The sequence below is a fragment of the Ammodytes marinus genome (genome assembly GCF_949987685.1).
Source record: "Ammodytes marinus genome assembly, chromosome: 5".
Taxonomy (NCBI): domain Eukaryota; kingdom Metazoa; phylum Chordata; class Actinopteri; order Uranoscopiformes; family Ammodytidae; genus Ammodytes; species Ammodytes marinus.
Genome location: NC_137234.1, coordinates 32,437,256 through 32,460,953, shown reverse-complemented (window position 1 = coordinate 32,460,953; position 23,698 = coordinate 32,437,256). Strand labels below are relative to the sequence as shown.

General features: G+C 40.0%; 2 protein-coding genes across 2 annotated transcripts in view; both read right to left on the bottom strand.

Moving 5' to 3' along the window:
- hsf4 (heat shock transcription factor 4) overlaps positions 1-9,116 on the bottom strand; it is a gene marked incomplete at both ends in the record, with an annotated part of 30,075 nt that extends 20,959 nt beyond the window's left edge. The window contains 5 exons of the mRNA XM_080027468.1: positions 331-406; positions 4,447-4,571; positions 5,695-5,822; positions 5,907-6,015; positions 8,991-9,116. Coding sequence (XP_079883594.1) covers positions 331-406; positions 4,447-4,571; positions 5,695-5,822; positions 5,907-6,015; positions 8,991-9,116 — 564 coding nt within the window. The remainder of the gene's footprint in view (positions 1-330; positions 407-4,446; positions 4,572-5,694; positions 5,823-5,906; positions 6,016-8,990) is intronic.
- A 1,851-nt stretch (positions 9,117-10,967) lies between these two features.
- Positions 10,968-21,368, bottom strand: LOC307250623 (cytochrome P450 2D14-like; the record flags this gene model as incomplete). The annotated part of the gene is made up of 8 exons (XM_080027739.1): positions 10,968-11,176; positions 11,275-11,416; positions 16,811-16,915; positions 17,049-17,134; positions 17,378-17,488; positions 17,547-17,672; positions 18,714-18,876; positions 21,207-21,368. 8 exons carry the CDS (start codon positions 21,366-21,368, stop codon positions 10,968-10,970), a joined length of 1,104 nt encoding a protein of 367 aa, XP_079883865.1.
- Positions 21,369-23,698: the final 2,330 nt, after the last annotated feature.

Sequence of the window (23,698 nt, the reverse complement as noted above, 5' to 3'; positions counted from 1 at the left end):
TTTTTTTGTCAAATCAGTGAATATCTCCTAACTATCCACCACCTGTACATACTGTGTTGCTACCAACAGTGGGCCCCCTTTGTTTAAATACCTATTTACAGAGCCTAGGATGTGTATTAACACTGGATATTTTTTCACCGCACACACAGTACAAAAAGGTAGCTGTTCGTCAGGAGATTTTGACAAAAAGTGATTTTAACCACAAGCGTTCTTCTCAATCGCTGACTCCACCTTTAACAGAACAAGTGGTAAAACTAAGGAAATGTAGATTTTCTCAGAAGACAGGATTTATTGTTCATGTCATATGCACACTTACACACATAGACTGACCTTGTTCATGACTTTCTGTTGCTGTGTGTGGTTCTGTCTCAGTGACACCACCTCTCTCCACAGCACTTCATTCTGCCTGCAAGGAGCAAGCACAGTTTTTCAAAGTTTGACAATTCAGTATACATTTCTATGCAGTGGAACCGGAGAAGTCTTTTTTATAAGTCCATACATTCTTCTTCCTTGTCATTTCTGACAAGTGCATTACCCACCAGTGGCGTCATTAGGCCTATTTTAGGGGGGCTTCAGCCAGCTATTATTAACTTAAATGTGATCATGAATCTTAGTTTCCCTTCACTTCATAGTGGAAGCGGTAGAGAGTCAGAGTCAGTGTGTCGTTATCCAGTCCATTCCACTTGTTCATATAGAGCCTACACTAAAATCCAGTCCACGTTTTCCCTGCAACCTAGGTTGCACTCGGTACCTGGGTACCTGCAGTGTGTGTACCGGGAGCGGAGCTGTGGATTTGTTTCTTTTGTTGTTGTTGTTAATGCTGCCAGGGGGGCCCCCTCCAAAATATATATATATATATATATATATATATATATATATATATATATATATATATATATATATATATATATATATATATATATATATATATATATATATATATATATTTAGTTTGTGTGTTTGATATTAACATCATATTATGCAAATGTAAGTTATCATACAAAATAAGGGATGAAAAAATTTGGTCTAGATATTTAATAGCCTAAAAATGTAATCAGTTCATCTGGGAGGTAATCCGAAATTATCTGATCATGTCACGTTCACATCCATGCACAGTGTGTATTGAGTTTATTTAAAAACAATTGGAAATGGGGCTGCCTCAGTTGCCCATGCACTGTGTATAGTCTATAGCCTTCAGCCTCATCTGTGGAAAAAAAGATAGCTGGACAAGAGTTCTTATGCTTCGTTCCTCTCACTGCATTTAAATGCATTCATTATATTACAGAGAAATATGTTCCGTAAAAGAAAAAGAGCTCCAAGCCCATCCCAGAGGACCCTGCATAATATTTTATTTTATATTAATATTTTATGGAAAATCCATGTGTCCTTCTTCAATAGCTTCTAATTCATCTGACCCAGTGTCTCCAAATGATTTGTTCACACAAAATTCCTCAGATTTAGCCTCTTAATTTTCCTCTCAAAGTGCACCGGATTCATGCATTTCACTCTAAAAAAGTTAAAAAAATCTCCCGGGGGGGCAAACCCCCGGACCCCCCTAGGAGGGTAAGGATCTCAGCTGGCTATTATTTTTGCACAGCTGCACAGTGGAGGCACTAGCAGAAAACACTGGGTGTGTGAATGATATTTTAGAAAGATCTATAGTTTCAGCAGCGCTACAATTGGAGAGGGGCCCCCTAATCATATTTCGCTTAGGGCCCCCTGAAGGCTTGGGCCAGCTCTGGTGAAATTAAACGTTCGCTCACATTCTGTGCATCTCCTTGGGGCTAAGCCCCCCCTGTCCTTAAAACCTAGTGACGCCCCTGTTACCCACGATGCAACTGGACCGCAGAAAAGTTTGATCTGAGATTGGGTTGCGTTATGCTAGTAACAGTTCATCTGGGCTCGAGCCTCAAGCAGAGATAAGGGTCGACCTGTGGTCTTCAGACTCAAGTCACATCACTTGAGGACATTTATTTGACTTCACACACACACCTCCCTCAGGACCCATACAGTTGTATACAACTTGTTCATGTTTAATGGTACTCCTCAAGACCCTTGAGGTGTAATTTCAGCCGAGATCTCTTTTAACGCCACACCACACCTCTGACTATAAGGCTGCTACTACAGTACAAAGTCTTTAAAGTTAAAAGATGCGACTCATTGTTCACAGCAAAGTCGTGCACACACACACACACACACACACACACACACACACACACACACACACACACACACACACACATTAAATGTAATATTTTTCATTCAGGTATCAGCATCTAACCTTACACTGTACACTGTGCCCATTCTGCCGTTTTCCTGACCAATGTTCTTTGATATATAAACCTAATCCACATGTCCTCTGTAAAAGAAGATCACAGTTTCGCTACGGATGGGTTCATAACAAGAGAGTGTTTGATTTTACTCTTCCTGCCCAGGCTTTGGTCGTCACAGTCAGTCTGTACCAGCAGAGCTTTATTGTATCTGTCAGACACTATGCAGAGGCAGAACTGTTTGAGGAAAAGACTGTGTGTTAATATACTGTCACTATTTGGTTTTCTTGCCACCTAAATACAGTCCATCCCAATGTGGTGTACATTTTCACTTTGGACAGTTCTTCTGTTTTTTCCACTGTGTAATGGCAACACAGTACCGGTAGGTGCAGAGGTCACAGCTGCTAATTGTACCACCAGGCTAATTCCCCAGTACACAAGAGTATCATCAGAGGTCTATGGTGTCCTAGGCTTGGGTATAGTAAGGGACATGTCTATGTATTTTAGGATGATCTGACGAGCTCCACTTTTTAGGATGTATATATACTGCTTTGTGCTGGGCAACAGAAAGGCAGACTTGAGAGTGAAAGCCCCATGACTGCTTCTCTGCTTCTGCAGAGCAAGCTGACAGTTGAGGAGTGGCAGCTTATCCCAGACTGAGCCGATTCTCTGTATTTTTCATTTCAGGCAAGACAGGCATTGGTGTCTTGTATTGGGCTCTGGCAAACCTTTTCTAGCCTGCTTAAAGAAAATAAATCTTGTAAATACAGTAATACGTTGAAATTATATGTGAAGGCCTATCATCTATGGTATTAAAGTAGTGATGATTACCTACAAAGCATAAACAATGAGCAATATTAAGTACAGTTTTAAGAGAGTCCAGTCTGTTCTGTGTTGTTAACAGCTGCTCAATACAAATCAGTACATTATACACAATAGAATGTCGCCATTTATAACGAAAATCACAAAAACTATTTTCTGAGAGCATTGCGCGTACATCTAGTCATCCTTTCTAACAATGTGGTGTGTGTGTGTGTGTGTGTGTGTGTGTGTCAGGGTCAGGTGAGCAGGTGAACATTCTCTCCTCTCATTAGCAAACAATACTGAGCACAAAGCAGCTCAACCACACAATGGACCCACAGCAGCTATTTTCAGCAACAATAGCCTCTAGAGAAAAAGTAATGTTCATCCGCTTTTTACCAAACTAGCAAGAGGAATAACAGACAGTTTAGTTGCGTTCTTACATCCTCCCCCTTAAATGTGCATATAAAGTTTTAAAGCATCATAAATAGATTTGCATCTGTCCAAATTGTGTCCACCAATGCCATGCATTAGTATACAAGTTCCCTTTGATCCGGTGTTCAGACAGACATACAGCCCCTACACAAGGTGCCTGTGAGAAACTAATACAAGATCCAGGATGTGTGACCATTATCAAACACCAAAACACTGCACACAGGTCTCATAATGCTATTGGACGGTTAGCATGGCTGACATAATTGTATCTTTTTCCATGACAATAATAAGATTAAAAGCAGAAAAACTGTTTCAAATCTTACAGGAATGTACAATTGCATGTATTTGACTGACCAATGCAGTGTCATGCCAGATGATCAGCTATCAACCTACCAGGAACTACAGGTGAAAATAAGCACCTTTCACCTATGGGAATCATAAATTCTGTCTGGCCTCAGGGGAGCAATTGAATTCAACACAAGCATAATATTAACAAAAATAATTCAGGTCTTAAAATTTGACTTTAGGCCCCTCAACGAGACAAGGCCTAAGGATAACCAAATAATGCAGGCCCTTGCAATTGACACAAATGTAATTTAGGTCTTTTGGGGGTTCCTTAAGATCTATACCTGGCCCGGCTGCTAATCCAATTTTGTTTCACACCTAGGAACTACAAATAACTATTGCAGTCATGTTCAGATGGCTGATGGAGCAGTTGAAGACCTTATTTTCTCTAATTAACCAGTATAATTCTGATTTCCATGGGAGATGTTACTGAGAGAACATGTAACCGATGTTCAAACAATGTGTACATTAAACCATTACCCTGCCAGTGTCACTGACACAACAGCAGGTACGCCTAAGGTAAGGGGATGGGCTCTGTTAGGAGGGCTGAGGGATTGTGGGGCCATGACACAAACACACAAACCTCTCTACTCACTGTTTCATGTCCTGCATCTGACACTCCATGTTGTCCTGTTGTGTCCTGAGGAGCTGGACTTCATACAGCAGTTTACTGAGGTCCTCCTGACGAACTTTGGTCTCCTCACTCTTCACTATGGAAACCTGAACACAGAGTACAACCTCATTCGGCATCTTACTCAAATACACAACATACAACCACACAATCGCTCTGCTGTGTTTGTTAGCAGACACAGCTGTTTCTTTATGGCAGTGTCAGTCCGTCCACTATGGTTTCAATAACAATTGGGTGGATTGCCACCATTTTGTATAGACATTCACGGTTCCCAGAGGACGAATCATGACTCTGGTGGTGATCCTAAGACCTTTTCCTCTAATGGCAACTTTAGGTTTGACATTTGTGGCTGAAGTATGCTGAATTAGGATGGTGAAAATGCTTACTATCAGCATGCCAGCATTGTCATTATTAGCATGTTAGCATGCTGACATTAGCATTAGGTTTGCTAGCTTTTGTTTTGTATGTGGATGTCTGAAATAAACTAAATCAAATCAAGGTTCAAAGACCCGTTGTGCCTTACAAACAAATGCAGGCTCCAGGCAGAGGTTGGCCTAAGCAGAGGTGGCACATAATGAGAAAAGGATACAACTTTATAGATTTAAATTTTTTTAGCAACAAGAAATCTGTCAAAAAAATCTTATAAATACAGTAATACGTTGAAAATATGAGTAGGCCTATCATCTATGGTATTAAAGTAGTGATGATCACCTACAAAACGTAAACAATTAGCAATATTAAGTACAGTTTTAAGAGAGTCCAGTCTGTTCTGTGTTGTTAACAGCTGCTCAATACAAATCAGTTTTACTTTGTAGTGTAGTGTTTAGACTGCTGACATCAGTGCTGCTAATGTCAGTGATGTTTTCAGTTAACCCCTGCCACTGCAATGATCTCAGCTGGGCCAGTGACAGTACGTACATCCTCAGAGATTATAGCATGTCTGTTGCTCTGAGGGTGTAAGGATAGAGGGTTTCATATGCAGTATTAATTGATTTTGGGCTTTATATTGAAAATCGGCTAAGGCTTGTGCCTCACTGTTATGTCACTGAACCCTGTCTTTGATGAAAGCCTCTTCATCCTAAAAGGGTTGATGATTTACAGATGTTCAAAATAATCTAGTTAAGTATAAATTTGGTAAAGGCATGCTGAAGGCATTGTGTGTGTGTGTGTGTGTGTGTGTGTGTGTGTGTGTGTGTGTGTGTGTCTCTATACCTTCCTCTTGATGTGTTCCAACATGTGTTCGTGCCCCTGGAGGAAGTAAAGATGTTGGAACTCTGTATCGTCTCTCTCGGGTTTCACCAGGCCGCTTTGCTCAATGTTCACCACCTTACGGAAGCCATCTAAACACACAAATATCAGAGCCAACACTCACAAAGTAAAAGCACACACTTTGACTGAGAGTAGAGTAGAGAGTGAATACTCACACATGTTGAGCTGTCGAACGAAGCTGGCCATATTATTGTGTTTAAAGTACTTTGGCAGAACTTCCTTGGCAAAGCGTCCCTGGTCAAACACATGAAAACTTGTGCCAGTCTGAAAGAGAGAAAAGTGAGGATTGAGGAGTTGACGTCTCTGGTCATATCCCACTCAGCATGAAAAGAGGTAATATCTACAGACAAGACAGATCAGATCAAACAGAGCCCTGCAATGCAATCCAGAGATGTGAATCTAATTATTCAATGCTAGATTTACTATCAGTTTGACCTGTCTGTTTACTTATTACTTCTTTTTGATCACTATTGGTCAGTGTGACAAACTTTGAGATGCCGGAACTTCTTTGTATAAGGAATTGTGTTTTCTTGAATACTGATCAGAAAATCAGGCATAACCACGAGGGAATCAGTGTTAATTAATTGTTTAAAATTAAAAAGACCAACGTTTCATGTTGTATTGAAGTTAAAAACGGTCACAGGAAAACTGTGTGAAAACCTAGTGTCTATTTGAACCCGCTTTGTAAAGAATAAGTTCCAGCTTACAAGTGTGGCCCCACTGGGATGATGCATTTTTTAGATAAAAACATTTTGTACTACAATGTGTATGGTACTCCACTTTCAGCAAAGACTTGTGTTTAAAGTCCTGTAGAACAGCCAACTAGTTAATTTAGTTATAGTTGGGATACTAAAGTGTATGTATACTAAAAGGAAATGTTTTGAACTGAGACTTTTGAACCAAGGCCAAAAAAAATTGTACGAAATGTTGAAGTCAGTTTGTGGTCAGTTTTGAGCACATATGTAGCCATGTCAGTTGTAAACTCTAATAGGTTATTAGAACTGAGAAGAAAATCAATGATTGTTTAATTTCATTTATAGCCTATGCCTTTCCAACTGCCAGGTACATGTAACTTAACAAACTCAGAGATCATCAGTGATAGTGTTTTACATCCCTGACAGAAACACAACTCACCACCTGTTACTAATGGATATTTTACTTGAAATAACACAACCTTAAAGGTGGAGTCGGCCATTCTGGAGAACGGTTATTGTCAAAATCACTTTTTTCAAAAGAAGTGAATATCTCTTCACTATCTACCTGTCCATACTGTGTGTGCGCTGAATAAACCTAGTGTAATACACAGCGTAGGCTTGGTAAACTGGTATTTTAACAAAAGGTAAACACAGGGGGCCACCGTAGCAAGCAATATGCCTGTTTACAAAGCATAGGCTGTGTATTAACAAACACTGTCTTTTTTTCAGCACACACATAGTACGGACAGGTTGCGGATTCTGAGGAGATATCCATTGATTTTGACCAGAATTGATTTGAGAACAAGCGTTCTCCAGAATCGCTGACTCCACCTTTAATGATGAAAGGAGTTTTGTAAGGAGGTAATGTATTTACCCCTGAGTGCTGTATCTTTTCAAGAACAGACAAATTCAGCTTGGTCAGCCAATCAAACAAACTTTCTCCCCCCCTTCTGTGAGTGATGAGTCATGCTCTCTGTCCCAACGTTACAGTCTTATTTGGCAACAACAGTAATTCTGTCTTACACTGAAAAACAGTATTGTTTACATTTAGTGTTCAAAATAATTTAATCCGAGAGTTAGCAAAACCCATTTACAAAGCAGATGTGAAATTAGTGCTGATTCTAATAAGACGTTACAGTTACCACGCATGGAGTGATGCCTACTAATAGTCTGACAAAGCAACAGCTGATGCTGCACACTCTAACTAGATGTCATGGGACAGCCAGGCAGCACCTGGCTCTGTGTTGTCCCCATACGAATAAGAACAGAAGCCTTTGTATCACACATACATCCTGCAGAACTCTTTCCCTTGGACAAAGAGAGATGTGTACTGCCACATATGATCCATTTTATATCATCTATGCTGTTAGAATTCATTTAATACTTTATTTATCTTCCTGTATAAGGATTACATAGCCTAGTGATTGAATGCCTCTATTTTTTTCACAGAATAAGAAATGTTTTATCGCTCATCCATACCCTAACCCTTTTACGCCAAATGAAGTACGCTACTACTTAGGAAGAGGACACATATCCTTACTTCAATTGAGGATCTATGAATTTGAAGCCATTACAAACAAACAAAAAGATAAACATTTTCTATCCAAACCTCTCAGATGTTTTCTTTTAAACAAATGTTCCAAGCCCATTATCCAATACTTCACAAAAACAAACTGGAGAATAATAAAGACTCGTAGCAGAACATTATTTTTCTTATTCTCTAACCCATTATTCATCTCACAATTCCCTCTAATTTGTTTTGCCCCTGAATGGGGGCCTTCCCCCCTAGTTTGGCAACCAATGGAATAAACTACCAAATTGTGTAATCGGAATAAAAACTAGCTCCACCTTAGCTGCTAGCCTACATCAATGCGCATGAATGCATCAGTTAGCCTACTTTTTCACAATGTCATATATACTACAGGGGGCCATTTTACTTTACTTTAGGTAAATAGCCTACTGTAAGCTGCATATAGCTGTTATGGCGGACAAGTAGTGTTTTTCCCCTGTTTGGGAACGTGGCACTTCGGAGTTAACATGCTAAACAAGTGAGTTTGCTAGCAAGCTAGGTGTGACAGTAGCAGTTTTGTAAGCAAGGCTAAACAAGTATTCTTTAGCTAGGCTAAATGGCAGGAAATGCGGCTTTTTAGCGAACTAAACAAACACCAGTGCCAGCAGAGTAAGCCTAGGGAGCTAGCTCAAATTCCTGTCTGACAGCTGAAACTGCTAGTTCAGTATGTATTCACTAAGGCAATTCATCTTAATACTTTCATAATTGTATCATGTTGGGCTGTCCCTACACAGCAGTAAGCCTACAATAGTGAAAATTAAGGAAAAAGTGTATTCTCTGGGGAAGATGGTGATTTTTTAGAGGATATACCGTTGGCTAGTACTTAAATTGTACTCTGTAATGGTTGTTCTTTTTGTCTTTTCTTTTTTCGGTTAACTGAAATTATACAGCTGTCAATGTCATGTTACGGCCAGTTGCATCTCTCACAGAGTTTCTACAGTATCATATATAGTGTGTCCTGAGGACTGACTCACAGCGCTCCAGCAGATGAGGTGGTTGGTATCTGGATCTTCCACCAGGGTCCACAACTTGGTGAGAAAGGCTGGAACATTGCTGGCGTAGTTGCCATCCACACCCATGGCACCTGGAGACTCCTGCATACTGACACCTGTCCACTGCCAAGAACCCTCACAGGAAACCAAATTTGTAAGTGTGTGTGTGTGTGTGTGTGTGTGTGTGTGTGTGTGTGTGTGTGCGTATTGTTGGTGTCTACTCCCAGACTAGTCCATGTTTAAGAAACTCCACTTCTGACGTTGCGTTACTGATAATCCCAAGTTTGTCTTAGTCTCTTTGATTCCATTTCAGTCCGTCCAAATGTCTCTGTGTCAACACGATCTCACCTTGACTCTGATTTCAACTTGTTTTTTGACTTTACAACCTAATATATCCTCCTTTACTCTATCTTTGCTGCTCTTTCGGATCCTTTTTCTCTTTTGGTCTGGTCTCTCTGTCCTCCCTGCAACACCGTTCATCCAACTGAATGTCACCACAGAAGGTCCACGTCAGCACACACACACACACACACACACACACACACACACACACACACACACACACACACACACACACACACACACACACACACACACACACACACACACACATTCAAGTCGACCCCCCATACCTCGGCCCCCAGCTGACAATCAAGAGAACGCCCAGTAAAACAATAATGCATCAACACAAAAGCTTCAATAATGCTCCACTGTCCAACCCGCAAAAGGCTACCGGTGAAACTGAACAGTGCATGGTTCAGTATACCTGTGGGCCAGGTAAAAAAATATTATTTTACAGAATTATCATAAATGTCTTAATGATAATATTAATTAATAAATTATGAAGTGAACATGCTGTACATTTCATTTGAAAAAGTATTATCGATAAAATAAACTTCTCAGCGTCAGTAAAAATCTCATTATGCAGTAGATTGGCTTCTTTCCTTGTCATAATAGTGTGACTTTTTTTTATTCTATTGATGCAGTGACACAGTGGTTCTCAATTATTTTCTGTCATGCCCCCCCCTAGGGGACAGAAATTTTTTCGCGCCCCCCCCCCCCCCCTAAATTGAAATACTATTGAGAACCTGTTGATATTTATTTATTTATCTGTACAAAACCACTGTGTGAGTTTCTGGCATGAGCATTCTGCATACAATCACCTTATTATCAAATTAGATAACAAAAATTAGCTGGGATAACTTCTACAGCAAAAAAAAATGTAAGTTCAGTTTATTAGCTCAATTTGTAACAATTAAACAAGACTACTCAGTCTGTGTGAATCTCAGGACAGAGAAACAAGAGCAAATGATTCACTGAGGTTTGCATTTCATTCAAAAAATGTTTTAATTGTAAACATAGTTAAGGTGGTGTTTTTTTATTATTATAGCACTTCTGTGATGTGATATAATTCATTAATGTTATTATTAGTCTACTTGCTTGATTTCTTTGGACACTTGGAGACACATGTGGACGTTTATTTACTGCAAATCGCGGCCTTTCGCGCGGATATGACCATACACGAGCACACATCACGCTTGCTAGCCCCCCCTGACAACTCACGGCGCCCCCCCCAGGGGGGCGCGCCCCACCATTTGAGAAGCACTGCAGTGACATGTGAGCACCATTGTGGCAGCTCAGGTGAGGCTGATTTGAAGTATACTATACTGTATATATTTGGGTTGTGTAATTTAGAACAAGTCATCAAGACAACTGCTTAAATTTTCACAACATTTTAGATTCAATCCTGGGAATGTTGATGACTTTGTGGCCTTTCCTTTACTGTCACCATCAGGTCAACATCTCTACTTTTACACAAGGTGTATCAAACGATTCCTCTCAAATTTATTAGAGAAATGAACACTCCCCAGACATTTAACCATCTTCAATTACATAGTCATTTAATCCATTGTGCATATCAAACAAGTTTTGCAATTTTTCAGTAAGCCAATTCTAGTATTAGGATAACATCTGCCCTGGAACAGTTTTTCTGAGTTGGACCTTCATGCAGTAAGGTTTGGGGGTTTGGGTGATCCCGTAAACAGGAGTGTAGTCCAGCAGCTCTCCTGCATCCTCAGGCCAGATGAACCTAAACTTCCTCAGCAGAGTCACCGTGGTGAGGAAGAGCTCCATACGAGCCAGACTCTCTCCGAGACACATACGAGGACCTGTGGGTTAAAAGGCCACACATAACCTTGAATTCTTCGATACTAGCTCCCAATCAGTCTTTTGGTCTGTCTATGAATGTAAACATCTTTTCACTCACTTAATGAGAAAGGCAGGAAGGCTTCTTGCTTCACAAACTCTCCCTGGTCATTGAGGAAGTTTTTGGGGTTGAACTCATGGGGTGATTTCCACTGCCCTTCCTCATTCAGCACCGAGGACAGGTTTGGGATGATGATTGTTCCCTGAAAAAAATCAAAAAAAAGTTATCATATCCCCTGTAAATCCAAATCCACAAAATCCACCTGACAATGTAATTTGGGGAGTTAGTTGCATGACAGTAAGCGCCTGAAAAGAGTCAGGCATATTCATCAATCCAAATGAAAGATATTTTCATATAAGTTTGATAAACTTGACAGAAATTCGGTTTAGATCAGGCGGGATATGCTCTGTTTTTTTACACAATATGAATATTGAACTGAGATACAACTGTACATAACGGCAGATACTTGCTATAAAAACAATGACTGTTGCCATGGAGACTGTCCTGTCAAACTGTATAGGGGAGAACGGGGGAATGTGAACCATCGGGTAATGTGAGACACCCCCTGAATCTAGGTAATGGATCACATTTTTGGTCATGTGAGATATACAGTCATATGAAAAAGTTTGGGAACCCCTCTCAGCCGGCATTATAATTGACTCTGCTTTCACAAAAAAAATATAAAAGTGGTATGTCTTTAATTTACCAGGAACAGCTAAGTACTGGGATGTTTTCCAAACAAAGATTTTTTGAAAAACAGTATTTGGTGGTATGAAATAAAATAAAATGTGAAAAACTGGCTGTGCAAAAATATAGGAACCCTTGTGGTTTTGTTGATTTTAATGCCTGTAACAGCATGTAAAACTGATGACTTTAAACACAAAGTTGGTTGGATTATGTTGTTAAGCCTTGAACCTCATAGAAATGTCTGTTTAATCATGAGAAAATTTATTTTAGGTGCCTAAATGCAAGTTGCACTTCTCTTTGACTCTCTGCTGAAGTGAGACAGAATGGGATCATCAAAACAGCTCCCAAAAGATCTGAAAAACAAAGATTGTTCATTGTCATGGTTTAGGGGAAGGCTACAAGAAGCTTTCCCAAAGGTTTCAATTGTCAATTACGACTGTAGGGAACGTTGTCAGGAAATGGAAGGACACAGGCATAGTGGCAGTTAAACCCAGGCATGGCAGACCAAGAAAAAAACAGGAGCGGCATAGGTGGAGGATTGTGAGAATGGTTGCACACAACCCACAGATCACCTTTAAAGACCTGCAAGAACATCTGGCTGCAGATTATGTATCTGTACATCGTTCAACAATTCAGCGCAATTTGCACCAAAACATCTGCTTTTTATAAAGACCAAATAACTTAATTTTTGTCTCATCAGTCCAAAGCATTTTCTTCCAATATGAAGCTGGCTTGTCTAAATGAGCTTTTGCATACTCCATGCAACTGTATCTGTGGCGTGGGCGCAGAAAGGGCTTCCTTCTCATCACCCGGCCATACAGATGTTTTGGTGCAAATTGCACTGAATTGTAGAACCATGTACAGATACACAATCTGCAGCCAGATGTTCTTGCAGGTCTTTGGAGGTGATCTTTGGGTTGTGTGCAACCATTCTCACAATCCGCCGCATATGCCGCTCTTGTACTTTTCTTGGTCTGCTAGACCTGGGTTTAACTGCAACTGTGCCTGTGTCCTTCCATTCCCTGACAACGTTCCTTACAGTAGAAATTGACAATTGAAACCTTTGGGAAAGCTTCTTGTAGCCTTCCCCTAAACCATGACAATGAATAATCTTTGTTTTTAAGATCTTTTGGGAGCTGTTTTGATGATCGCATTCTGTCTCACTTCTGCAGAGAGTAAAAGAGAAGTGGAACTTGCATTTAGGCACCTAAAATACCTTTTATCATGATTAAACAGACCTTTATATGAGGTTCAAGGCTTAACAACATAATCCAACCAATTTTGTGTTTAAAGTCCTCAGTTTTACATGCTGTTACATGCATTAAAATCAGCAAGACCACAAGGGTTCCATATTTTTGCACAGCCAGTTTTTCACATTTTATTTAATTTCATAAAACTAAATACTGCTTTTCAAAAAATCTTTGTTTGGAAAACATCCCAGTACTTAGCTGTTTCTGGTAAATTAAAGACATACCACTTTTATCTTTTTTGTGTGAAAGCAGAGTCAATTATAATGCCGGCTGAGAGGGGTTCCCAAACTTTTTCATATGACTGTATGTTTTCAAGCCCCTCTCATTTCCCCTTGGCCATGTAAGAGAGGACCTCATGGTGATGTTGTAAGCATATTTTTTTCACAAAAATTTATTTTTTGCATGTAAAAGTAAATTTTCTTGCTGTCAACTTAATCGATTGTTGTGCCAAAGCAAATTGATTCAGGTAGAAAAACTTCTATCATACATGTTGATGAACTACCAACATATGAAACCATGTGATGATGATAACTGAAGATTAGCCTGATTTGCTGAGAGAGGTAGTTTTTTCTCAAAGTGTGATAGTGGGGTAAAGTGAGACAAATGCTGTGGGGTAAAGTGAGACAGTGTCTGTGCCCTCTTTTAATGAATCCATTATATTTGAGGTAGCAAGGAGACTAGCTTGAATAAGATAAAAGACAATGTAGGCTGGAGGTGGGGGTTGATGGTTGAAGGGGTGTCAGCAAGGGCATGGTTTGGCACGTATGTATGTGGGGGACAGGAGAGTGACCTTTAACATCAATAGCCTCTAAGTAATATGTCTTTATACAATGAATGATCCCAATAAAACAACTGCAGCAAAATATTAATCAAAGACTCAAAAGATGGAAAATGACAGCTGGGTCTAGTCCAGTGTTCTGAGTCCCAGGCTGTTCTAGCTGGTTCTAATTGTTCTTTGCTCTGACCCCCAGACACTAGCTGGCTCTCAAGGCCAGGACACACCGGCCCGATAATCGCCGTCATAGAGTTTCGAGGGGACGGAGACACGAATCTGTTTGGTGTGTGCCGTGAAATCGGTCGTAGTTGATGTCGTCGGGCTTCTTTTGAGCCGATTGAACATGTTCAATGTTCAATCGGCGGCGGACAGTCTTTCAGTTTGAGCAATTTGATTTGTGGAGGGCTAGCGAATCAGTGAAGCCCGGAAGTGAGGCGGGTAGCACAAAGAGCTAACAACAGTTAGCCATCGTTTTTATGTGTTTGTTTGTTTCGTTCAGCGAGTACTCACATGCATCAACCCTTGTTGACTGCTCGACACCATGCTCGACACTCTTTGCTAAAAATGGTGCTCTTTATGGTCCATAAATATAAATACGTATTTCTATCTATGTTTATGGTCTAGTGAGCCGTCCCATCATTTCCGGCTTTTTCGGGCCACAATACAGATTAGCGCCGCCTGATGTTATGGAGACATTACGTCCCGTGCAAGCGCAGAGTGTACGGAAAGGCAACAGTCGGTTTGGTGTGTTCTTTGCACTTTTTCGGCCGCGACGGGAAGACTGGGGCTCCCTGAATCGGCAGTCACCATTTTCGGGTAGTCGGACTGGTGTGTCCTGGCCTTAAGGGTCCTGTGTTCTGAAACCCAGACTGTGTTTTAATCTAACTGGTTCTATCTGTCATTTGAATGTTAATTATTGAATATGAATGATATGGTGTATTTGATCAGGGTTACTTTCAAGTGTTTAGAAAATGTTTTTCTTAATTGACCAAACCCCATGATTCTGTTACTAGTCCGACATTAGTTTTGGAATATTTGGTTTTCAATCTTGCTGTCAGGATTCTAACTGTTACAACATGTTTTGTTATGGTAGTTTCAGAGTGGAAAAAGTAAGTGGATCAGTTTACCCCCTTGATTTCTCTGGTCTCAGTTTACCCCACAGCTGGGGTAAACTGAGACACAAGACAACTTTTTTTTAAACAATCATATTTTCACTGCCCTTTGTCATGAATAAATTCTGCTAATGCCCTTTTCTAGGAAACATCCTGAATTAAAGGGAAATGTGTAAATGGGACTGATAAATCATTTTAGCTCCCTTAGAGGGGAGTAAAAAGTGTCTCACATTACCCCGTTCTCCCCTACTCTAGACAGTTAAAAAGATATATTTTTTAACAAAGTTTTAAAATATTTATGAACAGAGAGATAAGACACTGCAGGTAAATAGGGTAACATGTTCATCTTATGTATATCATTATGGAACTTTGCCAGTTGATGGCTTCAATAAAAACAAGTATATTACAATTTCTTCAGAAATGTTTGAATTAATATACAAATGTGGCATTAAGTAACTTATTATGTGTAAATGTGCATATCTGTAAAACATATCATAAATTAGACTATTAACAACTTACGACCAAATCCTTCTTTAATAAGCTCCAGAATTATCTATATCTATGAATGATTAAAACTTATGTTGAGATAATGGCCATTAAAGATGGTTGTATAGGAGAAATATAGGCCGAATGACGCATACAGATTATGTATAGTATAATAAACACCTTTATGTACATTTTGGAGCTTTTATTTATAGTATGAAAGAAGACATGTTATGGAAGTAAAATAGACAAAAATCTCAAAATCGACCAGTGCTTGATAAAAAAATTCTGTTTCGGCCTGCAGTCTCTCACCTTGAGTACATTTTAAGTCAGGGGTGCCCACTAGGTCGATCGCGATCGACCGAGGGTAGTGTGGCATTCTTGAAAAAATAAAAATAAAAAATTATTTCATTTTTTATTTTTTTTTAAAATTTTAACTATGAAAGAGCGAACGAGTCGTGCCAGCATGCGCCGACGTTCGGTGGAGGGAGAGAGGACACCACTTTCTATTTTGACATACAGTACATATCAGTTTGTTAGCCAGTGAGCTAACCAAAGCTAATCCAAGTCAAGGAAGTGGAGAGGCTGCTGCACTGTGACAAATTCTACTATGTAAAATACAGCCAGAGAGAGGAAGACTGTTCAGACAAACAGACCACCACATATTCTAGTGGGACAGAAGTGATCATTGAGAAGGATTTTTTTTGTATGACTATAATTCTGCCTTTAAGATAAACCTATATGCATTTGTGTATATTTCTTGCTCTTTTAAATTAGAATTGCTTAAGCCTTCCTAGTCTAATACATAAAATCACCACCAACAAAAAAATTTATAACAATTATGATATTGTATCGGACAGTATCGGTATCGACCGATATCCAAAACCCAGATATCGGATCGGAACTAAAAATAGTGGATCGGTGCATCCCTAGGTTCAAGCAATTATGCAAGGTACACCAACTTATATTGTACATTCATTTTCAATATGTTTAAATAAATATGTTCAGGCTTGTTTGGTTTGCGGTGCAGAACTTTCACTTTTATTTAAGAAGTATTTTATTTATTGGAGACTTTGGTTGTATGCAGCAGTTTTTTCTTTTCTATACTGGAAAATATCTTTAGGCTGCAATTCTGCAGACATTTTTCCTCTTAACTGAGAACCGTACTGTACAGAACAGAACCGTGACTTTTGACCACTAATAGTAGGTGGTAGCTCACTTTGACTTGGTAATTTTCAAAGTAGCTCACAAGCTGAAAAACAGTGGGCACCCCTGTTTTAAGTATTCGCCCTGGGTATGGAGTATCCCAAGGTATAAACTCTGTCTTTAGTGGTGCAGTGGAAAACAGCAAGAGGAACTGTGTTAGCCATCCTCTGGATCTCATGAATGACAGCCAGCAGTACAGTTAATATTTTCGGTTGTATGGAATAACTGAGATTTGACTCCTCAGCCTTTTAAAATTTAAAATATCAGACACCAAATGGATGTGTCATCAATGATATGAATAGGATCTAATGATCCCAATACCTGCACATTGGGCATCTGGTATCTGTCCTCAAAACTGGCCTGATCTTTACCATTAAGAACCTTGTCTATTTCCTGCTGACAGCGCTCTGAGGAATACGGAGAGAATGTCCACATGGACCAAGGGGGACAAAGAGGGGGACAGATAGGTAACACAATACAAGGTTTTTCTCATTCTGAGTGCAACTTGGTGGACTGAATCACATCAATTGATTCAAATAAAAGTGGGAATCTCTCAAACTGCTTTTAGTGGCACCATATGAAAACTCTGGGATCATCAAAGTCACTAGTTCATTGATCGGGAACCACAAATTAAATTTCATGTAACATACCCTGTATGTCTGGATAATTCATCAGGTATAGGAAGGCAGCGAGCAGGGTGTTGGCAGTCGTGTCAGACCCAGCAAAGTGAATATCCATGACATAGAAATCACATACCCCAGCTTTAATATCAGTTTTTATACATACCGACACTTTGCTCCAATGGCTTCATGATGCTACGTATCTGTCCCAGAATGATCTTCTCCATGGACTGTTTCCCCATACCAAAGTTTCTCAGGGTCATCAGACCAAAGCGCCGGTGCTCCGTCCAGCCAGGGTTAAAATCTGATAGAATAACTCTAGGAGCTACATGCAAAAAGGTGGAATTAGAGCTTTTCTAGTGCAGTGTCTATGTCCATATTATTATTTACAACTGCTTGAGCAGCTGCCACCATCATCAATATATACAATAAACTGATGGCTTAAATGCTAGTATGTAGAAAAGTACATTTAATTCTGATGATAATAAATGTGTTCAGCAGTGTGTAATTATCAATACTACTACCCAATGGTGGAAAGCAACTAGGTAGTACACCACCAGATGGTGCCATACTTACTTTTTAAACTTGATTGAAAAAAAAAACATATAATATTATGCCTGTATAATGTCATTAAAACATAGAAAAAACAGAAGTAGTACTTCTGTTTTTTCTATGTTGGGAAATCAGCTGTTTTGTGAACACAGCTTGCTGGTTGTGTGTGTGTGTGTGTGTGTTTGTGTGTGTGTGTGTGTGTGTGTGTGTGTGTGTGTGTGTGTGTGTGTGTGTGTGTGTGTGTGTGTGTGTGTGTGTGTGTGTGTGTGTGTGTGTGTGCGCTCGTGAATGGGCTTATATTGGTATGAGATGGCAAGCTTGCTGATAAAAGTATAGTGGACCAAACGTGTAACATGTCAGTGTATAAATAAGACCCCGAAAAACGAACTAAATGTTCTAAAGCCTTACTGTGACTGTTCACACTATAAATACAGCATGCTGAGAAAAGGGGGATGAAATATGCTGTTGTTTCACGTTGTGCAGACATTGTTAAAAGCATGATAAGCAGTTCATTGTGATAACCCTAATTACCAAAACTGTTGCATGTGTTCGCTTGGTGATCCAGTGGGATAAATGGGGGCCGGCTGAGGCTACATGAGAATGGGACCCAGACTCTTGGGTTACATAACCAAATATAACTTACAATACTGCGTATGGTCTCTGGTTACATCAGGGCAACAACTCACCATTGACATTAATACAAAATGGCACAGGGTGAGGGGGGAAGCTATATCCATCAGCAATGGTACATGACATAAACAGTGGAATGGAAAAATCCTTTTGCATAGACAAAAAGCCAAGACTTGTGTTGTACCTTTAATTTGCACAGCATGGTTGATCAATAGGTCTTGTGGTCTGCCAGAGAAGTCACTCGCTTTGTCGACCAGGGCTTCCTTCAAGGCCACCAGTCCATTGAGTACGATCGCGGGCCTGGGGCCAATGTAAATGCTGTAGACGTTACCATAGCGTTTGGCCAGCTGGGAAGAGAGACAAGGTACATTATAATTACTGGGACATAGGTGATTGACCTTCATTCAATGCATTCATCATCATCATCACTGCAATGAGTCAATTATTAACTAATTATTATTGGCAGTAGCAGTAGAAAGAATTAGCGAGTTTATTTAAGCACACTTCTATACTGTTTGATTGTAAATGTTAAACAATTGAGCGTGTGATGACAGAACAAGTCACTCTAAAAGAATGTCCCGGGTCATTCTGGGGGGAAAGCTCAGCTCACGAGACGTGCATGGCCGTCAGGACAACTGCGTCATTGTACTTTTCCTGCTTCTTTTAAATAAAGGCATCTGTCATCCTCTCATCTCATTGTCAACCACTCCACAACATCCAGGGCAGGTTGTGGAGGCAGCAGCTCTAGCAGGGGACCCCAGACTTCCCCTTTCCTTATAAACAAAGGCTAATGAATATAACTGTGTTAAAAAAACATCCAGGATTCCAATTTCCCATATCTAGCCATACATAACAGAAATAGCTGTCTAGTTTATAATTCCTACAAATTCAGACTCATGCAGTATGAACACACAGCACACACACAAATTTTTAAATTAAAAGACTGATAGACGTTTTTTATTTTGCCATTTAGATGAAAGTCTTAAGTAATGCATCAGTACATAGTTGTAGTATATACAGGTCCTTCTCATATAATTAGCATATTGTGATAAAGTTGATTATTTTCCATAATGTAATGATAATAATTGAACTTTCATATATTTTAGATTCATTGCACACCAACTGAAATATTTCAGGTCTTTTGTTGTTTTAATACTGATGATTTTGGCATACAGCTCATGAAAACCCCAAATTCCTATCTCAAAAAATTAGCATATTTCATCTGACCAATAAAAGAAAAGTGTTTTTAATACAAAAAAGTCAACCTTCAAATAATTATGTTCAGTTATGCACTCAATACTTGGTCGGGAATCCTTTCGCAGAAATTACTGCTTCAATGCGGCGTGGCATGGAGGCAATCAGCCTGTGGCACTGCTGAGGTGTTATGGAGGCCCAGGATGCTTCGATAGCGGCCTTAAGCTCATCCACAGTGTTGGGTCTGGTGTCTCTCAACTTCCTCTTCACAATATCCCACAGATTCTCTATGGGGTTCAGGTCAGGAGAGTTGGCAGGCCAATTGAGCACAGTAATACCATGGTCAGTAACCATTTACCAGTGGTTTTGGCACTGTGAGCAGGTGCCAGGTCTTGTTGAAAAATTAAATCTTCATCTCCATAAAGCTTTTCAGCAGATGGAAGCATGAAGTACTTCAAAATCTCCTGATAGCTAGCTGCATTGACCCTGCCTTTGATAAAACACAGTGGACCAACACCAGCAGCTGACATGGCACCCCAGACCATCACTGACTGTGGGTACTTGACACTGGACTTCAGGCATTTTGGCATTTCCTTCTCCCCAGTCTTCCTCCAGACTCTGGCACCTTGATTTCCGAATGACATGCAAAATTTACTTTCATCCGAAAAAAGTACTTTGGACCACTGAGCAACAGTCCAGTGCTGCTTCTCTGTAGCCCAGGTCAGGCGCTTCTGCCGCTGTTTCTGGTTCAAAAGTGGCTTGACCTGCGGAATGCGGCACCTGTAGCCCATTTCCTGCACACGCCTGTGCACGGTGGCTCTGGATGTTTCTACTCCAGACTCAGTCCACTGCTTCCGCAGGTCCCCCAAGGTCTGGAATCGGCCCTTCTCCACAATCCTCCTCAGGGTCCGGTCACCTCTTCTGGTTGTGCAGCGTTTTCTGCCACACTTTTTCCTTCCCATAGACTTCCCACTGAGGTGCCTTGATACAGCACTCTGGGAACAGCCTATTCGCTCAGAAATTTCTTTCTGTGTCTTACCCTCTTGCTTGAGGGTGTCAATGATGGCCTTCTGGACAGCAGTCAGGTCGGCAGTCTTACCCATGATTGCGGTTTTGAGTAATGAACCAGGCTGGGAGTTTTTAAAAGCCTCAGGAATCTTTTGCAGGTGTTTAGAGTTAATTAGTTGATTCAGATGATTAGGTTAAGAGCTCGTTTAGAGTACCTTTTCATGATATGCTAATTTTTTGAGATAGGAATTTGGGGTTTTCATGAGCTGTATGCCAAAATCATCAGTATTAAAACAACAAAAGACCTGAAATATTTCAGTTGGTGTGCAATGAATCTAAAATATATGAAAGTTCAATTATTATCATTACATTATGGAAAATAATCAACTTTATCACAATATGCTAATTATATGAGAAGGACCTGTAAATATAATAAACAAGTATAGGTTCTCTTGTTAACAGTATTCAAGATTACCCTCGCCAGAGCTGCAAGTGGGTTCTCCAGACTGAGTTGCAGCAAGCTTCCAAAGATGGGGATGGGTCTGGGGCCAGGAGGGAAATTCCTGGCTCTTTTGGTCTGAGAGAGGAGCAGGAGGAGCAAAACAGCCACCACGAGAAGAACCACGGATGCAAACATGTTGAAGCTGTGAATATGGTGAACCTAGAAGCTCCTTTTCCCAGCAGGCTCTGCCTTTATTTTAGCCTTATAAACACACAACCTTTACATAGTCATGTGACCTACAGAGATATTGCGTCAGGTAAAGCACTTTTTAAACCACGCTGACCTGGGAATCTGCAACAACCATTATGTTAGATTACTGTAATCACTGACACAATGTCACTGATATGCTTCCATCCTCAGTCCTTTTGTGATGTGATAAGTGTGTTGATCCCATCCTAAATCCATTATTTTTCTATAATGTAAATGCAATGTACGATTCTGGCATAAAGCACATCTATAATGACCCTTTACACCCCACTGACCCAGACAGATTCATTAAGAAGAATCGTTCTTCATTACAAATGTGTGCCATTTCAGTTGTGAACCTCCCAAAGATCAAATAATTCAAAAATGTGAAGTATGAAACCAATGACTCTTTTAGACAACATCTCATGTTCTAAATTTGTAACTATGTAAAATGTATAAATGCCTGTTTTGAACTTGAAGAGAAATATTCGGTATAGTCCTGCTGCTTCTGAGACGCAGATAGACTACAGACAGACACAAAACAAACTTCCACACCGCAGCTTATCACTTTAATGCTGCAAAACAACAAAGTTTGAATGGCTTTTAATTGACGCAGTTACAGAGAAGCGAAGATTCTACTCAGGTGGCTGATGAGACCTGTCAAAGTCATTACATTATATAATTTGATTTATTTTAATTTCTGTTATCATTTGGGGTTAATTGATAGTCTTTAACCACAAAAGAAAGAGACACAACGGGACTACGGCTATATCGGAATATTGCTGTTTATTTTTTTAAACTCATCAACAAGCAAGACTGCTACATTTAGTTAATATTGCAGTTTAGTTTTTAAACTCATACCCCAATACCAATACAATGAATGTTACACAGCATAACAAAACCTTGACAAAATGCCCAGAATGGTCTTCCTATCATATGAGTTCCGTATAAATGAATAGCGAAGCGTATCAATATGTCACAGAAGGATGTAGCAGTAAGTATACATACATACCAAATAGTGTTATTTGGTCATACAGGTATGCAGTTAGTATATTTATTAAAAAGTGTAATTTGATTATATAAGTATGCATTAAGTATACATATCAAAAACATATAATAGAATCAACATAGAGCATGGAATGGAAATAACAAAATACATTGTTTGTCCTGGGGCTAAAGTTTGGGTTGACATTAAACAATCTATTGCTGATGTTCTGTTGACCTCCTCTTTATGTAGACTTTGTCTCCCTGAAATGTTACCTAACGACCTCCTTTGCTCCCATCCCAATTACTACGGCCAAAGAGGGCTTCGTCCCTTGGCACCCTAAGCAACCGCTCATTTTGTTTATGCCTCGGGCCGGCTCTGCTGACCAGTGACCACTATAAGGGGGTGGGTAACTTGGAGGCAGGCTGTCCTGCCCACCCAATAATACAATTAGAAGCAATGCATGGTAATGGTATATTCTTTAGTATTAATTAATTGTCTGAATTCTATTTGACATTTTCTTGGACAGCGAATGAACAGGTCCGTCCGATAGTGGGTCTGGACTTCCAACTAAAAAAATAAATAAATAAAAAATGTGGCTACCGCCGGCCCTGGGTGTAACACATTAGGGGAGGGAGCAGTAATCAAACAGGAGGGAAACTTGACAGGACATGGGGAGGAACAAGACAGACATACCAAAATAAAACAGGAAACACGGGGAACCATGCCCACAAGTACACTGGTATTTTCGTAAGCAAATATTTTTCAGTTTTACAGTGTCTGTTTGCCTTTTGTCCACACGCAAACATCCGAAACCATACACTAAAACCTGAGTGTTTCAAAAAATTCCAGCCCAAGCACAGATTTTTGAAAACCTCTTATTTCTCAATTATTTGGGACAGGGAAACCAGAGGTTTGGGGGAAATGTTGGTATTATAAATTCAATTTGCACATGTAAGTTGTTGTTAACATCTTCTGAGCATGGGCCACCCTCGCTCAAATGGCGATCAATGTGCATGCTCACGATGTTCTTCTATGGTGTTTGATGTGACACATTATCGCCACTTACTGGCCTGCCATGATTACGTCAGTGTTTTCAATTCTTTTTTTGCGTTGTTGTGTGTATGGAGATTTAGCTAAGACTCAGCTTGCGTTACACAGCAGAGTCTCAGAGCTATACCGCCCATATCTGTCATAGTAGTCACAAGTGCTGACCATGTTCAGGGTCAAAACTTCAAGTCTTTTTTTTTGCGACGCTGTCGGTTAGGAAGGTTTACAGTTTACTGACACTGAA